Genomic DNA, 20,146 nt, shown 5'->3' on the forward strand with positions numbered 1-20,146 from the left:
AACAGAAATAAAAACATCTACCGACAACTACTGCTAGAATAGAAGAGAAGGGGGAGGATGAGGGTGGGAGAAAGGAGGTTGGGAAATTAGGCTGCCTATGGTAGCTGTTTCTTTTTCTTTATCTTTATTTAATATTATTATTATATTATTATTATTATTATTATTGTTATTATTATTGCATTTGCGTTTCATCAGGTTTTGAAATACCATCATGCCGCAACTGTCATAGTGTTAAACTCTTCCTCCCACTTTAAAGTCTAAAAAAGCGTAATGAAACCAAACCACTATCAACAGTGTCATACACTACTTTCGTGTTTATTGAATAATTGCGGCTCAGTTATGTTGTTTATTTATTTGTCAATGTATCACTCCTCATCTTGTTGTTTTATCTTTTTAACATTGAACGTTTTGAGGCCAGTCGCAATACTTTTGATTTTTGTTATACATCAATCCTGCAGGACAGCTTCTGACAAAGGGAACACCGGCTGAGCAGATAAAAAACTTGGAGCAGTCTGATGGGTCAGGAAAATAGCCATCCGTGGCACAGCCCCCTGGTCCTTAAAAATGGTAATAGCAACAAAAATTTAGACAACAAAATTATCAACAGCTTCCTTTGAAGGTGTTTATTGTATTAATAATTTCTAATTTTAATATTTTTCGGTTATGATTGCTCATCATTTAACGCCAAGTTTCAAGTCGTAGAGTTTAAGTATTACGAATAAAGAGTTACTGAATAAAAGTTTGGAAGCACGTTTGCCCACAACCCATCAATGCACCATTTTCTCATTGGGCCTGTTTACATGAAGGTGGGGGACCCTAGGTAGGAGAGGTAACATGTGGCGAGCTATCCCACCTAACATGTAAACGTGATCACATTAAAATGAGAGATTGTATGGACAGGCGGGTTACCCCACCTAAGCGGGTTACCTCACCTACCTGAGGTCCCCCACCTCCATGTAAACAGGCTAGGCCCATAGATCGTAATGCACCTTGTTTATCCTCCCAAAATTTTGCATAAACCATTGTGTCCAATTTCTCCTGGGTATCACAGTCGTCCCAAGAAAAATCGAAGACAATGGCTATGCAAAATTTTGGAGGGTCTATATGGAAATGGTGAATGTGGCCCTCGGATGCAAGTTTGGAGGTGACGCCATGTATAGGTTGAGTTTCTAATTGGTTCTTGTCCAGTTTGTCCGCGAGGATTTTCACCAGCTAGTCCGGTATTCCCTTTCTTCAAAACATTTCTAAATTCAGATTCGATCTGGAATGTTTGGCGAGGGATCAGGTTGCGGATACGATCGTTATTGATGTAATGATTTTATACTTTTGATTATATAATTTAAAGAGAATATGTGCCCTGTACATTCTAAATTAGTGGATAACATCTTGAGATCATTTCCAGAAGAAGATGCTGAAAGGACAGGGCAAGAAAGTCCTTACTCACCAGCTGTAGGGATTCGTGTTGTAGCAGGGCTCTTGGTCGTTTGAAGTATTGTCTGGGTGGTTGTTTTCTTGTTCGGTAAGGTCTGCGTTGTTTTTGGAGGAGCATGGGTGCTAGTGGTTGATGTTGTAGTCGGTGTGACCGCGATACCCCGCAGCAGTTCAAAAGCATGTGTGCCATAATCTTTACCATTAACAATATTGTTTTGTACCCAGGAGCAATCCCAAAACATCAGTCCACCAACGCCGGGCTTGTCACGTATTTTCTACAGCAAATAAACGATGATCTTATTAGCGTCGTCTGCGATGCACATGCATCCTGTAGACCAACATATAGACTACAGTGCTTCGATGTACACAGTAGTACAGGGCATAGAAAGGTCACTATATAAAATTGCCAGATAATCGAAAATTGTAGGATGGATAACCTTTCATTTCAAACTTCTCTCAGACCTGTCCTTATAGGTAATGTTTTTATTAGTTCTTCTTAAAAAATAGGGCAGGGATAAAAGATTGAACATTGCACATTAGCGTATTTAGGTTCAGGACGTATCTGAGAAAAACGTCATTTTTTTTCTCAATTTGTGCAGCATACATACAGCAGGAAAATAAAAAAAGAGGACACGTACGTTGTCGTCTCATCCAAGATATTTTATATTTAACAATTATTCCACGAGTGCGCGTTGGACATGAGATGTTGGATAGCCTAGGCGCGTAGCGCCGAGTTGGCTATAATCCTCTCATATCTAACAAGCGCGAGTGGAATAATTGTTTTATTAAAAACGCCCACAAAATATCGAGGATTCTTCCTGACTTTATTTGTGAAAACAACCGAGTTTCAGCTTTTTTTTTAAATTTTGAGCAGACGGATACATTTACCGTATATTTGGAGAGCATGGTAATGGGTCATATACCATGATGGCCAATCCAATCAGAGCTATAGAATTGCATTATCCAATGATTCAGTTTTAGTTATTCATTCAAAATTATATGTTAGACCAGAAAATGTGAATACGCATATACTGAGAGCCTAAATTCATTTCCTGCAATATATGAGAGGGCAAGTAGCGAGCAAATTAGTTACCTTGTAAACTGTTGCGAGTTTATCAGGAGGAAAATAATAATGCGGCTTGCCAGCTGCCTGCGGTCCAGCCGGCAAACCAAGTACGATTAGAGGTCCTTTAGGAATACTTCGTGCCCAGTTCAACCAAGTGTCCATTACTGGCATGAAGTATTTGTCACCAGGGTAACAGTAATTGTTGTAGAATTGGATGAACAGGTAGTCAAATTCGTGCCCAAAATCTAACAAGAAACAAGTTAAGTTATTGCTGGTTGAGTCTCAAAAGCAGTTTCGGTCAACTCCCTTAACGGACATCTCTATAAGACGGCCGACAGCTCTCTTAGACGGATATGTGGTGTTGGTCCCTGCCGTTTTTCATCCCGGAATTTTACTGTAACTATACTTTCTATAAGAAGGAAACCTCTCTAAGATGGCGGACAATGGACACTTTTGAAACCGTCAACGGATGTGACAATTGGAAAGTGCTTTATGTAGTGAAAAATACCTCAAAACGAAAATGTTGGTGTTCTACTTGACAGTAAATTGAAAAGTGTTTGATTATTTTGTAGTCTGCTCCAGTTCGCAGCCCGCATACTCGTACGCTTTCAGGCCACGAAGCTGTAAACGTTTGCTCGTGATGACCGTTTGATTTCACAATAGAAAAATAATTCCACATTTCTGATACAATGTTCCATTTTAAGCTGTTTTAAACAGAAATGTATCTATGTACAGTACTATATATGTTACCTAACTGTAAGTTGATATCAGTCTTAACAGGGTTTCGTACAATGCACCAAAGGAATCTGCTGTGGATCAAAGTATAAGCCTGCAGCCCAGTTTTCTTTGCTTGATATCTTTTCTGTGACTTGCGTTGCGGCGTTGACGTTAACCAATTATTTTTTTAAACTTTTCTTATTTAACGTCCCTTATTCAAAAGTCTGTAAACCCTGTCTCGTGCCAGATTATCACGAAAAGCAGTTATGTAGTGCTGCCTTCTCCTATTTACGGCAACGTAACAAAGATAGCTAAAGATTTTCCTTTCTATGCAAGATGTACAAAGCTGTAAATATGATAAACAATGTTTAACATCGCCTTAAATTATTCTTATCTAGATAGATTTCGAAATCCGGGGGCAATAATCCTATCTCTACATTGTTTAAAGAAAGGTTTTAAGAAGTAAAATATGGGAAGTCAGAAGTAGCCTTTTACCTTCCAGAGCAGAGCCCTGAATCTGTGGTCCCATCCATTTATCTGGGAAAGGGCACTGTGGAGCCGCAGTAATTAGGTACTGCTTGCTAGGGTCTGTGCCCATCAAGCCCCTCATCTCTTGGACAAAGTCAGAGTAGTATTTATGACTTCCGATCTCGATATCGAGATCAACGCCATCCATAACCGTCCTACAAATCATGAGAGACTAACTTGTCATTCGCTAAAATGTGGCACGGGCGCGCGCCTACTTTTGAATACAAGATACAGTGGAACCTAAAAGAACCTTTATAAAACAAAGTCCTTTGTATGACAAACGATATATTCTTCGCCCCATTTATGGTAAATTGCATAGAAAAGAATGACATCGATTACGTATTTTTGCCTGTCAATTGGTACTTCGTTATATCGAGCTTCTACTGTATAGGTCCAATAATTTTAACAGCTGTTAAAACAGCTTTTAAATAACATACTTTTGGTTTGGGTTAGATATGAAAATTGGACTTTTGAAAAAAAAAAAATCGTATTTAATTATTATGCTGTAGAAGTATCAGCATAATATTTTTGACATTGTTGTAGAGTATAAAGATACATAAGCGCCAACCAAGTTATCTGCGTTGACATCTCTGACTTTATTCTTATGGAGATTAGTCCAGCAGTAACAGAATTAAAAGGGCCTATGTATGTAACAGTTAATTAATTGAATAAAAGACTTCAAAATATTTCAGGCCCTACCATAAAAAAGGCCTTTGATCCTGCATGTCTTTTCCACCCAAGAACATATTCCATATATAGTATGCCAATTTCTTGGCATTCTCAGCACTACCCAGGCTCCCGTCGCAAGTATCCCCGCCAAGGGATATTAGCAACTTCTTACCCATCTTTTGGCAATCCCTGATGCCACCCCCAATTGTAGCACATTCAAACACATCAGGGTTCCTGGAGTTTGGAGCGTAGCTGCAGTGATGAGCAAAGTTCATTCCAGGATAACCATCTAATGGATGATAACAAAGTGGATAGTAAAAAAGTTTTGCCATCAATTTAAAATTTTCACTAAATCCTGCACCTACGCCGATAGAGCCGGGCTGCAATCAGTTGTATTCTGTATGAACCTGCTAGAGCTGCATCATCGGCAAATAAGAGCAAGGTTGTTGGAAAAGGCTAGCTAAACGAAAAAAAAAAAGGGCGGCCTGTACTTCATGTCAATAAGAGTTTCCTAGAAAGGTACCTCTGTTTCTGTTATTTCGAAACAGGCGATGAACAAACGCGACCAAATAGATATCAAACTTGTGATTATTGCAGAAGTAACGTAGGTCTTTCTCCCACTTTGGGCGGCTGACTCTGTAAGCGATGGAGTTTTGTCCCCAGTATCCGGCCAACACTTGACGAGTTGGAAGAGAGCGCTTAGTTTTGACTCCAGGACTCGCTTGGGTATCTGATTTCGCTCTGAAGAAAAGAAACAGCAAAAACAAGCGAAATGAAGATCTAAAAGATCAGCACTGATACTTTAATTACTGACGCATATCCACATCTGATAGTTTGATGGCTGCCACCAGCAACTGGCCCGTGAGCCATCTCTGCAGAGCGAGAGCGTCACGGGTTTGATCCCTGGGTACTGCAGCTATTACTGCTACTGCCACTACTACTAGGTACTGATGAAGATACTGGTTTTGCCCTGCTTGGTTTCAGACATCAAATTTAATTCATGATCAATAACGATTTCTTAAAACATAAGCAAGCGAATATTAACGTTGACAGCCGACGTTTCTTGAGAATGGTGTCATGATGATACCGAAACGTCGTCTTTTAACGTTAATATTCGCTTGCTGAAATTTAATTCAGTCGAATAAAAAAGATGTTGCCAAAATTAAAAGCAACAATGAAAAGCGAAAGTCAAGAAAGTGTTATGCATTCATTATTCATGATTTTCTAAGTTCGACACGCAATAGCATGACAACTTATTTATCAACCGTCGTGGCAGTCTGTCATGAAATGAACCAAAAACGACATGGCGCTTTTATATGATTGATAGAGGCTTTTACAGGTGTTGGGCTCCATTGCGCACTGATTGAAATGAAATGCTAAAATTAAATTTCCACACAGTTTTAATTTTATTTGAAGTTGGAGGTTTCTGAGCTACCTCTTGTTTTCTTAAAATATTTTTCGTATCATCGGCAAACTGTACACTGCGACTGGATCTTAAATAAATTATAAGGGAGTCTTAACCTTATGAATACTATAAGGCTAGAATCTAACTTTTCCCATCAGTTGTACAACTTGCTTTGGCAATAAACATCGGTTATTTTTGGGTGTTTAATTAATCAGTTTTGAAAAAGCCAAATAAAAAAGCAGTTATTCATTGCCTTTGAACATGTACATGCAATGACCTGTTTTTCTTGTCTAAATGGATCCTTGATCACTCGGAATGTTTTCATGGTATTTGTCAGTACGGAAGAGTTTTAATTTTGAAAAAAGTCACTAAACTCAACAAATTTCGAGAACACATCTTACCTCACAGCATTTACCCACGAATATCCTTCAGCATCCTTCAACAGAGCAATAATGAGTAAAGAAATCCACATATTCATTGTTGCTTCTTAATGGTTTTGCTGCTCAGGATAGGGTAAAAGGAAGACAATCGGCTCTTCTTCTATTTAAACATGGGAGTCACGCCTACCTGCCACGCCAAGAGAGATCTTGATAGGTTACTAGCAATGTCAAGACTGAATACCTCGTAATCCGTAGAAAAGCATATATAGTAAATTGCCATATCTAGTCCAGTTTTGTTGTGCTGGTCCAAGGATTTGATCCCTGAGATCACGAGGAAGTAAATGCAGAAATATGAAATGATCAAAGTGCGCTCAAATTTACAGGTGCCATTTACCGTCATCGGAGGACCTTTATATACGTGGCTTTCTCTTGGCAGCATTAAGATAAAGTTACATTAAGATACGTTTCCTTCTTTTTTGTGCAAAATGTTTTAGGACATCATCCATTGCATGATCTGTTGACCATTTTTTGTCCTTATCACACTAAGTAAAAGTTAGATAGTCGTTTATTCAGCTGTGTTGTTTCGAGAAACTTTGACACTTCTGGAGATCCCTTTGAGCAAACAGAACTTAGAAGGTAGAGATAAAGCAAACACGCCTGGTACACTTGTGCATAGCTGTTTCTATACCAGCTGTTTGAGCGGGAAAACATACACTGGCCAGCAGTTCTTTTACATACGTCGATAGACAATTGTGTATGGCGCAATTGAAATTTCTTCTAGTGTTTTTTCACTCAGCTCAAAGATCATTTTGCATCCAGACGACACCATTGGCGTAAACTCTATACTTTTTGGAGATTACTTTTTATAATAATAACTTAATAATAATACTACTACTACTACTACTACTACTACTACTACTACTACTACTACTACTACTACTACTACTACTACTACTACTACTACTACTACTACTACTACTACTACTACTACTACTACTAATAATAATTTTAAAATAACGGCAGTTTAATTCTAACATAGTAGGACAAAACTTACGTATTGCACTAGCGTAGTGAATTTTTAAAATGTGAAAAAATTTTATTGACAACAATGCTAACTATTAAAATCCTATTTACAATTAATTCGCTTGAAAAGAAGAAAAAACTATTCATTCAAAACACTATTTACAATTCCTGTCGATTTAAAAATAATAATAATAATAATAATAATAATAATAATAATAACCTGGACCAGATCGCCTAGCAAACTTGTGGTGGAAGAAGACGCTCTTCATGCTTTAGTGGCCGAGTTCAGTCATTTCAAGCTATAACACAAAGTGATTGGGACATTCCATTATGATTCACCGCGGGAAAGACGACGTTTTTCCTGAAATTGGACGAGTTTTCAAGCGAAAACCAGTAGTAGAACTGCATTGGCATGACTGACAATTTGTTGATCGATCATAAGGTCTGCATGTCAAGACAGTCAACGCGGGCGGGAAAACTTCAGCATGGCGTGGGTCGATGTACGAAAGGCGTATGAATCAGCAGATCACCAATGCCTTAAGTAAATGTTCAACATACACCGCTTTCCGAGATGGATTGGCAATGGCATAGCAGGTCTCAGTGTGAACCAAGCAGGTGACTCAAACATCCGAACTTATTAGATTTAAGAAAGGTCTTCACCAGGGGGATGCTCTATGTCCTAGGCTATTAATGCTGTCAGTAAACCCTGTTGTCTGGAAGCTACTAGCGACAGAGGGCTACCGTCTATCTGAGGCTATAGATGCTAAAATCACTGACCTGTTGTATATCGACGACTTAAAGATCTATGCGTCATCAGAAGGAAAGTTGGCGAAGGTAATGGAAGATATGAGAGACGCATTGAAAGATATCGGTCTTCATTGGAAGAAGAAGAAAGTGCGCGGTAACACATGTCAAAGCTTAAAGGACTGGTCTAATTACAAGTTTCTTGGAGTGCTAAAGGACATCAGACAGGAAGTCAATCTAGTACTGGAGAATGTCAAGAATGTATTTTAAAAGGCTCTCTGTGATTTGGATGGGCCCCCTATCAGATGACAATAAGACAGTAGCGACCTATTAGTTTGCGCTACCGGCATTAACGTACTTAGTGCAGACGCAAGTGTTACCAATAGCTGAGCTGCAAAGAATTGAACATAATACACAGAAGTTCATGGTGAGAATGGAGCAAAGCACCCACACGGATCCATTGAGTTACTCTATCTCCCCAGGAGTTAAAGGGGGAGGGGAGGGGGGGGGGCGGTGGCAGGGTTCAAGTCAGTAGAAGCAAAGTATAAGATAACCAAGATAAAGGCAGCTGTGAATATCTACGGCAACACAGATCCTACAATGGGACGTCAGTACTAGTTTGAAGAGAAGGCGACCTAGGCTGGACGGCGCCCAGTGGTTAAAGACGCACAAAAGTTTCCAGTGGAGCTAGGGATGGATATAAAAGTAAATTAGCATCCAGATTTAACAGGTAACAGCAAGACCATTTATTTAAACACGATAAAATTACAGCGGAGCTGATGTGGTCGTGTATTTCGAAAAGTTAAACACAGTTTACAAATTAATAAAAAGCTTAAAACTAATTAAAATTTAGAAAACGGTCTATCCCATTTAAAAATTATATTTATTAAACTAAGCTATTCGCATGAAGTTCTGCGTTTAAGAGAGTTTTTACATAAACTTTTGCTTGAGATTGCACGCGTATGATTGTCAAGAGAATTCCATAGAGATACAGCTTTGTAACAAGCGGACTTGCGAAGAACTTCAGTGTTTGGTTTTGGTAACAAAAAGGTCAATTTCCTTCCCAAGTTATAGTTGCACTCATATTTCGTAAACAGCTTCATAATAGGAACGGGTAAAAAGTTTAAAACAGTCGTGTGTGCTAACATGAGTAATCTATATTCGTATAAATCTTTAACAGTGGGTTAAGACCTGATCGCTTGGTGTGTACCAATCCAGGCCATAGATGATATTTGCGGCACGTTCATGTATCTTCTCCAGCTCATCAAAGAGCGATTTGCCGAAGGGGGAACCCTATACATCCAACCCAGAGGTAACTGATGGTAAAATTACTTTGAAATAAATATCACCTCTCGCTGTAGTTTGTAAGAAATACAAAGACCTGAGAAGATTTAATTTTTGTGAAAAGGACTTGATTATTTAACTCTTTTACATGAACGTTCCAATTAAGATCACTGTCAAGTTTGACAGCATATACTCAGACTAATTCACGTGACAATCAGGTTTATTAAAAAGACCAGCGACTAAGGTACAAACTCTATCAAAGCGGCTTTCTCCGGCCTAGCGATACCATAAGTTTACGAATCTTATCTGAAAGTTGCCAAAGCCTGTAAAGTGTTATTTTAAATTAACTTAGTCAGACGCCAAAAATTATTTGCATGTTGTCCTTAAATACATATTACACGTTCCTGGCTTAATAACCCCTATGCGACAACTTTGATTGATAAGCAGCCCATGCCAGCTGCATGTGCTATGGTAAAACTGAAATGAAACGCCTCCTAGATAGCTCCTAGATTTCAGCAATACTTATATAAGCCTCATATGTCAACTAGCTTTCTACAATCGTTTGAGTCATAGTAATCAGCTTGATAACATTTTAGCACTTAGACGTTTGGCTAATCATGGGCTCCTTCTCTGTTACTGAGTGGGACTGATGAGGAAGCCGGGTTTGTTGCGGGACATCAAAACCTGTTAAAAAAAAGTGTAAACGTACGTGTTGGTCGAGCTCTTAAGATAGAAGAAACACGTTCGGTATGTAGGTAGACTGAATATACTTCACTGACTGTACATGGGAGGTAAATTAAAAACATCTAAGCAAAGTTTAATCCACTGAGTATTAATTGATTTCTTAGCTTATAAAAAAGCAGTTTACTTGAGTCTGAAATGTATGTATTTAGCAGGAGAAGTTTTGATTAAGAATAGTTTTTTTAATTCCGTTCGTGGAAAAGCGACCTCCATGTTTTCGCATGTGGCTCTCTGAGCCACGCGAAGGTCTAGCCGTTTCTAAGACAAAAGGTAGCGGCCCTGAGTATTGGTTAGGCCCTAGGGATCCAACCCAAGACCTCCCGCTTTGCGGTCAAGCGCCCTACCATCCCACGAGATATGTCCAGAAATGCAATCGCCATTCTCTAAGAGGCCACTTTTGGCACCCAATTAGAATTTCCAGCCCTCTGGCGATTTTTCGCCATTTTCGCCATGCATGCATTTCTGGACATAAGTGGCGGTTCCCTCTACGGTCAAAAATAGTAATAATAAAATAATAATTTCAAATCACAAACGTATAATATAGCCCTTCGATAGGGAGGTAGAACCCTGTAGTGCAAAAAAAAACAAAACAAAACAAAAAAAGGTATAGTCTGCGTGGCGAAAGGGAAGGGAAAGGGCTTCTTGGAGGTTAGTCTTGCGCCCAAAATTCTCCTTTTCCTGAATCTTCGATCCGAACGCCTGCCACGCAGGCTAAAAAAAAGTACCGCAAAGACCGATGAATTTTAAATTCTATTAAGGAATAGGGCGTTTAGAAGCTTGGCGGCTCCTTTCCCCCCACCGCCCCCCCGCCTCCTCGGCAAAATGTCCAATACATTAAAGCGAGATATCCCCAGGAACGCAGGATACTAATGAGATTCATATCCACCCTAACCCTAATCCTCATTACGCAAGGAATTCTGGCTAAATAAAGTTATGGAAATTAGATTACGAAATGTGAAAATTACTTGGTTATAAGGAAGCATAAAATTTGCGTTTTTTATTACTGGCGGTATTTTTATCCATAAAACCAGGAAAACCTTTGCTACTCGTGTGGGCTGGCGACTCATAAATTTAATCACAACTTTTTATAACGCCAGCAATGTTGGTGGAACTCGAGTTAAATTTACCTGATTTCTTTCCTCTCTTTCGACATTCCCAGATGGCGCCAATGATGAAAGCTAAGACGATTGCACCAACCACAGCGCCAAATGGAATAAGGTACTGCGAAAGATCTGTGAAATAAACCCACTTGAACTCAAACTTTCGATTGTCTTGTTTCTCCAAGAACTCGTTGCAGGTCCTGTGCATCTTTGTTTCACTCCCATGGCTTTCTTGCGAATACGTCATGTATTTGCGGGCCGTCCTCATTTTTAAGCATCTGAGATCATTCAGTTCAGTATCGATCTTCCGGTACTCATCTGAAGAAGGTGTGTGAATTCTAAAGTTAACTTTCGCACCAACTTGACATGCTGGCATAAACTGGAGCACCTCCCAATCTTTCTCTTTTTTTCCATCACAGTGGAATATCACTATTGAGTCCAGCTGATCTGAGTGGTCCAGCGCTGTTTCATTCTCAATCTCTGCAAAGGGACAGAGCCAGGAAATAGCAATAGCCCACTCTCGATATATTAAGACGGAATCCACCAGGAAATTGAGTAACTTTAATTTTCCGTAGACAAAAACCTTGTACCAGGATAATTTAAGGAATATTGCATCCTTTTTTACATTTTTCAAGGGCTAAAGATTTAATTAGTCATCTGTAGTAACACCAAAGAAAATTTGTCATGGGAGCCCCGAGAAACTAAATCTCAAATTTTACAATAATTGTTAAAATACAGGTAAAATTCTGAAAATTTTATGTCGGTAAGATGTCAACTGTAATAAAGGTCAAACATGCTCCTCTACTTCCTTCGGTTGGCTTAGCAGCGAAATAACACAATTTAATTCTGCTGTCATGCCACTGTGTTAACTAGTCTTACGTATTCGATAGTTTTGGATACGATACTATACTGTTTGGGACTGTTTCTCAGTTGCGACAGTATTGAAAGCGTTTCATGCAACGACGGTTTCCTCCTAAATACACTGAAAACACATTTTAGGCTATCCAGAGTACTTAAGATCTCTAGAAATGCATTCTAAGCGGCGCTATAAAATTTGTATCTGTTCGGCCATCCGAGGGTATTTGAGTACTTTCGAAATTACAAGGGCTACAGTATTATTTTCCGAAAATATTAGGTGCAATTTAACGTATTACGAAGGAGAGAATTTTTCTGATTCCCCTTTCCGTCACATTTTTGAATCCGAAAATTTTAGGTTTCCTTTGTTCTACGAAAAATAGCCTAACCTGGGGAGTGAAATGTGAAAAATCAAGCCTCCGAGGGAATTTATTAGTTGGGCTTCCGCAAATTCGGCAATATTTACTTCTCCGAACAGATATTTTACAGAAAACAGTCGTTGGGTACCCCTGGCGTACTAGGAAAGAATAAAAAAATCATGGCGTTTGAACTCTCCCCACTAGACGTTTTCATATACACTCGCAAAAAGCAGTCATAAATACCTTCCACTCTAGAATACGTCATCTTGTAGTCAACATAATCAGAACCGTAAAGGCTCGGCGGTACTCCAACCTGCAAAATGAATGAATTCATAAAAACCTCTTTCTCAAAAAAGTGGTCACAGAGCACTTGATATTGATATCTCTGAGTCTGGCAATCAAAAATTCTAGTCTAACGTTTTTTGGAGTAGAAAACACACGCAGGCCTAACTAGGGATGTTTTAGTTTGGGGGATAGCCTGAAGTAAGCTAAGCAAGTGAAAGACATCAACACCGAACAAGGGGGGCTTTAATTTGAGGAGGAATGCCAAGTTAATGTATCATGTCAAAGACTCCACGATATGTCCTGTTGTCTTGATTTCAGCTTAGCTTTAATTTGGGGGGATAGCCAACTCCATTAACGACAAAAAGGATGACCGTGAAAAGCTAAAAGTTACGGTTTAATAGGAACAACTACGTACTCGCTTACCATGATAATATGGCTGCCGAGAGCACGAGTGAACAGCAACAAAGTATAAGGCGCATGCTCGCCTAACAACACCCGCTGGCAAAAGTAAGTAATAAAATGTGAAAGACATTACGGCGTATCTTTTTGTCTTTTGTTAACACCCTTGCAAACTATATATAGTAAACCAAGTCAGGAGTCAAGCAATGTATTCTGAAAAAAAAGAGAGAAAAAAGAAAAGAAGGGAAAAATCCGGTTTACCTTTTTACCAAATAAATGGTGATCACTCCTTAGTTCCTGAGCTGTTAGACGAGACGACACTTGGGCAGTAAACATGGACAGCAAAATGATGCCCGAAACCATCCATACTATTGCAAAGAGTCGAGCTAACAGTGACCTGGGGGTCTTGTCTCCATACCTAAAATAGAAAAAAGCACTTATCACCAGTTGTATTAAATTGATTCTCTGCCACTGACACTTTGATAGACCTGAACGGGTGCGCGCTGCAATCATAGTTTGCCCATCTGACCTTTTTCTGCGTTCGCTACATCAGAAACGAGAAGAGAGCTGGGGTCCGTTTCTCGAAAGTCCCGATAACGTTTCGGGCCCGAAATCAAATATTCAAATCGAAATATAAAGAATAAGAGCGCGGGTCCTGGCTATAAAACTATTCCATTGTTTTTCACGAACTGATCGTTTTATCATGTTAGATGCAAAACTATTGAAACCTCTATCTTGTATGTAATCAACAACGGCTTTACGAGCCCGTTAATTATCTGGACTTTCGAGAAACGGGCCCCTGGAACCGAAATGAGTCCCGAAATTGTTTCTGGGGTCGTTACTGTGGACGCGCAGGTCAGCTATTTCCGGCTCTCTACTCAGCTTGGTGTTTTAAAAGGAAAATACACGTCTACACCTGTAAGTGTATACGATTTCTTAGAGAGGCAAGATCGCAAAATAGACCTTTTTACGGATACGGCGGCCATATTGAATTAATTCGATTTAAGGAGTATTATAGGATGCCCAGGGGGCATGAGCACATTTCGTTTGTATTTTCGAGCGCTTTGCGGGACATTTTTACTTAAAGTTTTCTTAGAATAAGATTATAATGGGAAAAAAGATCTTTGTGCCGTGTTTGGATGTAATAATGATCGCCTTTTTTCCGAGAAATATACAGTGAAAGATTACATTCTAATACTAAACTAGAAAAAGGCGATCATTACATTACAATTTTATTCTAACAAAACTTTAAGAAAAAATGACCCGAAAAAAACTCGAAAATACAAACGAAATGTGCTCATGCCCCCTGGGCATCTATAATACTCCTTAAATCGAACTAATTCAATATGGCCGCCGTTTCGGTAAAGAGGTCTATTATTAACAAAGTTTCAAACTCCAGGGAACGTCCACTCCTATCTATAATGCATCGTGTTAAACCGTCTAGCTATGAAAATATGAAAGGTGTACATGTTAAGTCCATTGAACATATATTTCCGTATGAATATATGTAGTTCTTGGTGGGGCGGTTGTTGGCAGATGGTGACCAAGCTGTTGACGTCTTATCCATCTATCAGTAGTGCGCGCGTGTCAATTTGTCTATTTCATATAACTACTTCATTCAAGGACCCATTTCATCAATTCAATTTTCTTTTTTTTGTTTATAATTTGTCCCTAAACGTTTTGAGGCCATCTTTTTCTGGTTTCATTATTGCTATCATTCATCTGATCCCACACGGAAACAGTACAGCTTTATTACTGAAGACATCTGGTTTTACGAATTGCCAGTCGCTCCAAGAGCAATGCAGCCACCGAATTTTGGGGGGGGGGGGGGGGGTGAAATGAAAAAAGTGTAAAATGACATTCTGACGGGATGAATAGTATAAAAATTATGTAAAACGTTCTCAACATTCTTCTCGTGTTCTTACCCAACAGTTGTCATGGTTACGATGGCCCACCAAATTCCATCAAAAATTCCCCGCCAAAATCGCTTAGGAAACTGCTCCGGATTTGATCTGCTGTCCTTTAGAAATGAAGCAGTAGCTGTTAGAAAATTGTAGCTTAAAAATTGATTTATCATTATTTTCAAAGAGTCGGCAAATATTTTGCATTCATTTAACTTTAGTTAATTATTAATATGGTTATGTCGGTTGAATCTTATTTTTTGCTAGAAATACACATATATTTTAATCTCTAGTCTTAACAGTTTTCTTTTGAAATATTTAAAACGTTAAAACCAAAGGCGCTTTGATTTAGGCCTGTTTCAAACGTCGTGCTACTGCCGTGCCGAACTCAATTCAATCGAATTAAATTCGACTTTAGCACGGCAGTAGCGCGACGTTTGAAACCAAGTCGTGCTACTGCTGTGTAGCACGGCAAAACCAAGTCGTGCTACTGCTGTTTAGCCGCCTTGCCGTGCTACACGGCAGTAGCTCGACTTGGTTTCAAACGTCATGCTACCGCCGTACCGAACTCAATTCATAAATTATAAATACATTAGAATACATATAAAAATTTGCTAAACCGTTTTTTATTTTTGTGTTTTGTCGGCAACAGCCGTTCTATTCGACTGAATTAAATTCGACGTCTGAAACCAAGTCGTGCTAGTGTCGTGCTGCAGTCGAGATACAGTCGAGCCAGCTTAGCACGGCAGTAGCACGACGTTTGAAAGAGGCCTTATTTTGAAGTCGCTTAAAGTTACGATTCACTGAAGGTAACCCTTAACTCTGTTACAAGAATGACCTCGTGCAAAAACAACTTACAAGTATCCACACTAGAATTCCCGACAGTGCAGCACATGAGAAGCATAGCACTAGAAGAGGCCATAACTCCAAAATGGCCATGTAAGCGATTTGGACAAGGTCATGTTTTTTCCTTCGTCTCACTAGAACCGGCAGTATAGTTTCCAAGGGCAAAAAGCCATCCTCGACATCTTCTTTCACTCCGAAAACTGGAAAATCTATCTCTATGGGCCTCTGGTTGGTATAGTTTGGTTCGATGCAGTGCCTTGAAGTATTCTGCAAGAGTTTTTTCCATGTTGCTAAACGATTTTTGAAGTCGGCGGAGAAAAACGGGATATCGTGCTCATGAAGAGTTATATTTACCGAATTTTTCGGTTTATTAGGCGTGTTCGAATTATTCACATTAAGAGTACTTTTCGGTGTAGTTGGTCTCACGGTTGAATTGGTAGCCGGTCGACTGTTAGAGCTAGTACTAGCGCTGGGTGCTATGGAACCATTCCTCTGATGGATACTTCGATTCGCTCCTCCTTCAGCTACGGCTTCTTGGTAACAACATAAAAGACTCAAAACTGTCAGAGTGATCAACATCTTTTATCTTATACGGGACCGTGCCTTTTCAATGTTAATGCTATCGTTGCATTTCAATGAATAAGCGACAATGGAGTCGCTCTTGGCAATGAACTCTTCCTATTTCATTTCTACGTGATGCAACTTTTGTTTGTAATTATGTGTATTTTCTATAGATATTGGAATAATTGATAAGTGGTGAATAAAGTTGCCATTACCCAAATAGCGTGGTTAATTATTCCTTAGAAATAAGCGACTGATGCAAGGAAACAATTTAACCCGCTGATTTATCGGTTAAGATGGTGTAATAATGTCAATCTAGGGGAAAATATTTGAAACCAGCTTTAATTTTGAGCTATTTAACATTTAAACATTTAGTATCATCGTTTAAGAAAATGTATTCAAAAACACTTACTGACCAGGTGGGCTCCTCAGTGTGGAGGACATTTATGTTAATTTGGATCACCTACTGCCTTTAAAATTTTAATCTTGAGGAGGAATTAATCAACTTTCTGTCTGATAAACAGGCTTTTGACACGGCAAACAAGAAAAACCAATTTTTAGCCCACTTACGCAATAAACAATTTACGTGACTCTTGAGCTTAGAATACAACCGCAAACTTTTTTTTTTCTTTTTGCTCTTTTTTGTTCGTTTTCTTTCTTTATATCAAAGAAATGGGCCCTTTCAGACTTTCAAAAACCCATTGCTTTTAAAATAAGGATAGGTAAGAGAACCTTCAATGTGAAGATACGTTAGTTTAAATGGACGGGAACGTTTACTGGGAACAAAAACGTTAAAGCCGGGAACGAGCACGAGTGACTTATTTTTCGTTTTAATGACGAGTGATCATATCGAGAAGCAACGTTACGATGGACGATCAGGAGTTTTCAAACTTTGCTGCTTGAGCTTGTTTTGTTTGTTGTTCGAAATAATATTTATGGCCGCCGAAAAATTTGTTTTCGTAACTCTTGTAAATGTAAATGTAAATATCATATTATCCACTCCCCTCAGGGCTTTTCAGGGATAATTTACAACACTGGTTGGGGGGCTTTGCCAGACTGCTTAAGGTGCAGTTTACAAGTAATGAAGGAATGAGAAATGATTCCCCCATACATGAGTGTGAAAGTGAGATAAACCACCACACCGGGCACTACGTGCCCTACTCTTTACGAGGAGTGCTTGGGTTCTTTCACGTCCCACAGATTTTATATTACATGTGCAAGGGCTTGTGAGACGGGGCCTACGGTTTATCGTCCTTATCCAAGAAGACTAGACAGTCAAACCTTTTGCAGATTTTATTACAAAGGTAGCTCTTTCTTCTCAGTTATTTAAAGACCCTGAGTGTTGGTCCGGCAAGGGTTTGAACCTACGGCCTCCCGCTCAGCAGAGCAGCGCTTATCCCATTGAGCTACCGGGCGGCGGAGTGCATATATGAGATATGCTGTGTTTCGAAGATTTTTAGGAAATTGCTCTTACGTTGCGTCAAGAAAACTGATGTAGCCGGATATTACTTCCGTGGAACTATCATTCAAAAAATCCTTTTTACTCTCGGAGAGTATTCATGGGTCCTTATGTGTCTTAGCTTTAATTCCACGTCAGGTTATGTACAGTTGTGGTTTAATTTTGTCCTTGGTTTTAATTTCATTTTTCTTTGTCTTTAGGTATGATAATGAGTTTCAAACAAAAGAAAATGAGAATTAAACCAGGGACAAAATTGAACCGCAACACACACTGCTCCGAGAAACTACACTTTTAACCCTAGCACTGTCTGTAACTTCCACGGAGGATGAGGTATTTCGAGCTCAGTATGGGATAGCAGCCGCGAGTATCTGTATTAAACCCCAGCTTTGTTTTTTTACAATCTAGACCGTGTATATTTGTTGTCCATATTTAAAGACAAAACTTCACATTACCTCGGAGTGGCCAGAACAAAATAGGATTCATATCTTCTCAGCGCCACCGTGAAATATCCTCTAATTATTTGCATGCCGTGAAAATTGTTTTTCATTAAGGATGCCAGAAAGGGAACTTAAGCAACGACGGCGACGACGGCAGTGAAAACATTACTAAAAAAAATGAATTTGCGTCCTTTCAAACTTTATCACGTCTGTTTGGAACCGCTCAATCTGTCAAATGTGGGCGACTTTTCCAAGAGTTGAATTCTTAAGGGCTTTATCCACGTTCAAACAGAGAAGGAAAAATTTGTCGTAGTATGTCCACGTCCTCCATAAAACGTCGTAGTCGTGCAGTAGACTTAAAAGAAATGTACTAAAAAGCGTGATGTACGAGCAGAGAAGTTGCTTTGCTTATAAACCAATTGTTTTTTTTACGTTGTTGTTGTTGTCGTGGTCGTCTTTGCTTTGGGTTCCTAAAGACTTAAGGAACTTACAGTCATTTATACCCAATTTACACGCGTTAAAAAGATTGGCACGTCACGCCAAATTTTTTTGCACCATGCTGACGATTTTAAGGCAAGGCACTCCCAATTTTCGACGTCTAAACGTATCGGTCTCAGACGTAATCTGGCACCAGTGCTCAAAATTTTAGGGGTGCCGAGACTACCTCCCGGAGGTTGTCTCTAAATGTGTAAATTAAAGAAATACGCTAGCGAACTATGAAAAATTGTGTATTATTTTTTGAAACATCTGAAAATTTGTGTATTATTTCTTGAACATCTGAAGAATTGTGTATTATTTCTTGGACATCTACGCAAAATTCTCAGGCTAGCAAAAGCTGTGATTTAGTTAACTATAACACTCGTCATTAGAGATCAAGCCACGCCTTAGCGCCTTGGGTCTCAGGGGAGAACACTGACCCTCCTCGATATCCATAATTCTTTAGCGGCCAAACTCAGTCTCACCCAATTTTTGCTAATTATCTTTATTTTGGTCTTGTTACAGTGAATAAATAGATGAAACAATCTATACCGCAATAATTCAGCGAAAATTGGAACGGGTTCATGCAGGCACTCGCAGCAAGTATCCATAACCGGTTTTGACTTCTTTAATCGTTATGCATAATTTTATTACTGACTGTGAAAGAAACAGTATGATTACTCGAGGCTCAGACTATCATAGCCATAACACCCGCTCCAAGGAAACTGTTCGATCTATTAGATCAAACGCGAACTGGGGTCTACTCAGATGCTTTAATAGTAAATTGACAGACTGGAATTCCCTTCCAGAAGACATGAGATGTCTACCTTAGAATGCTTTTAAAATTTCATTACTTAAACATTTTAAATCTAAATAAGTTCGCTTAGTGTGACATTTTTTAGTTCATCTATTTTAATATTTTGTCATTTTTAGTACTGTCACAGTAGTTTTTAGTTTTTATGCAGTGCCATATTGAAAACCAGATTATGTGACATAGGCCATCTGTAAAAAGAACTTCGGATCCCTATTACTATTGTTATTATTCATAACTTGTTTTGTTTCTTAGTTTTAAACCAATACAAGCGTACGTTTTATCATTCTATTATGGACACTAATAATATACATGGAAAACGTCTTGAATCTAATTGACTGAGAGCAATGCAGACTTTTGAAAAACACAGTGCAAAACTAAGAAATATAATGCTAATACCTCAGAGAATGGAACAACTGTGATTGGGTAACTAAAAAAATATGAAAACCAATAAGGTGCTGCATTTTAAGGGCAACCTAAACATTGCTTAACATAAGTGTACAGTTTGTAAGGTGGCCGTTATTAGCAGGTTCCACTGATAATGACTGGCCAAGAAATTTTTTTTTAAACGGAGATCATATCACCTTTCTTGTTCAATTTGGAATTCAGTTGCATATCGTGCTATTAAAAAAACATAAAAAAACACATGAGATTCGCCTGTTATTTTG

The 20,146-nt window shown here is 38.9% G+C and overlaps 2 protein-coding genes across 2 annotated transcripts; both read right to left on the reverse strand.

The window, feature by feature from the left end:
* Nucleotides 1–289: 289 nt before the first annotated feature.
* LOC140928691 (uncharacterized) lies at nucleotides 290–6,313 on the reverse strand. The gene is made up of 7 exons (XM_073378471.1): nucleotides 6,218–6,313; nucleotides 4,935–5,152; nucleotides 4,442–4,700; nucleotides 3,710–3,897; nucleotides 2,525–2,742; nucleotides 1,445–1,706; nucleotides 290–557 (listed from the first exon to the last, which is right to left on the reverse strand). Exons 1-7 carry the CDS (start codon nucleotides 6,292–6,294, stop codon nucleotides 394–396), a joined length of 1,386 nt encoding a protein of 461 aa, XP_073234572.1. The 5' UTR covers nucleotides 6,295–6,313; the 3' UTR covers nucleotides 290–393.
* A 3,526-nt stretch (nucleotides 6,314–9,839) lies between these two features.
* LOC140926251 (uncharacterized) lies at nucleotides 9,840–15,978 on the reverse strand. Its single transcript, XM_073376025.1, has 6 exons — nucleotides 15,746–15,978; nucleotides 14,912–15,006; nucleotides 13,248–13,404; nucleotides 12,546–12,615; nucleotides 11,116–11,568; nucleotides 9,840–9,931 (listed from the first exon to the last, which is right to left on the reverse strand). The coding sequence occupies exons 1-6, from the start codon at nucleotides 15,824–15,826 to the stop codon at nucleotides 9,840–9,842; spliced, it is 948 nt and encodes a 315-aa protein (XP_073232126.1). The 5' UTR covers nucleotides 15,827–15,978.
* Between the last annotated feature and the right edge of the window lie 4,168 nt (nucleotides 15,979–20,146).

The sequence above is a fragment of the Porites lutea genome, chromosome 2, assembly GCF_958299795.1.
Source record: "Porites lutea chromosome 2, jaPorLute2.1, whole genome shotgun sequence".
Taxonomy (NCBI): domain Eukaryota; kingdom Metazoa; phylum Cnidaria; class Anthozoa; order Scleractinia; family Poritidae; genus Porites; species Porites lutea.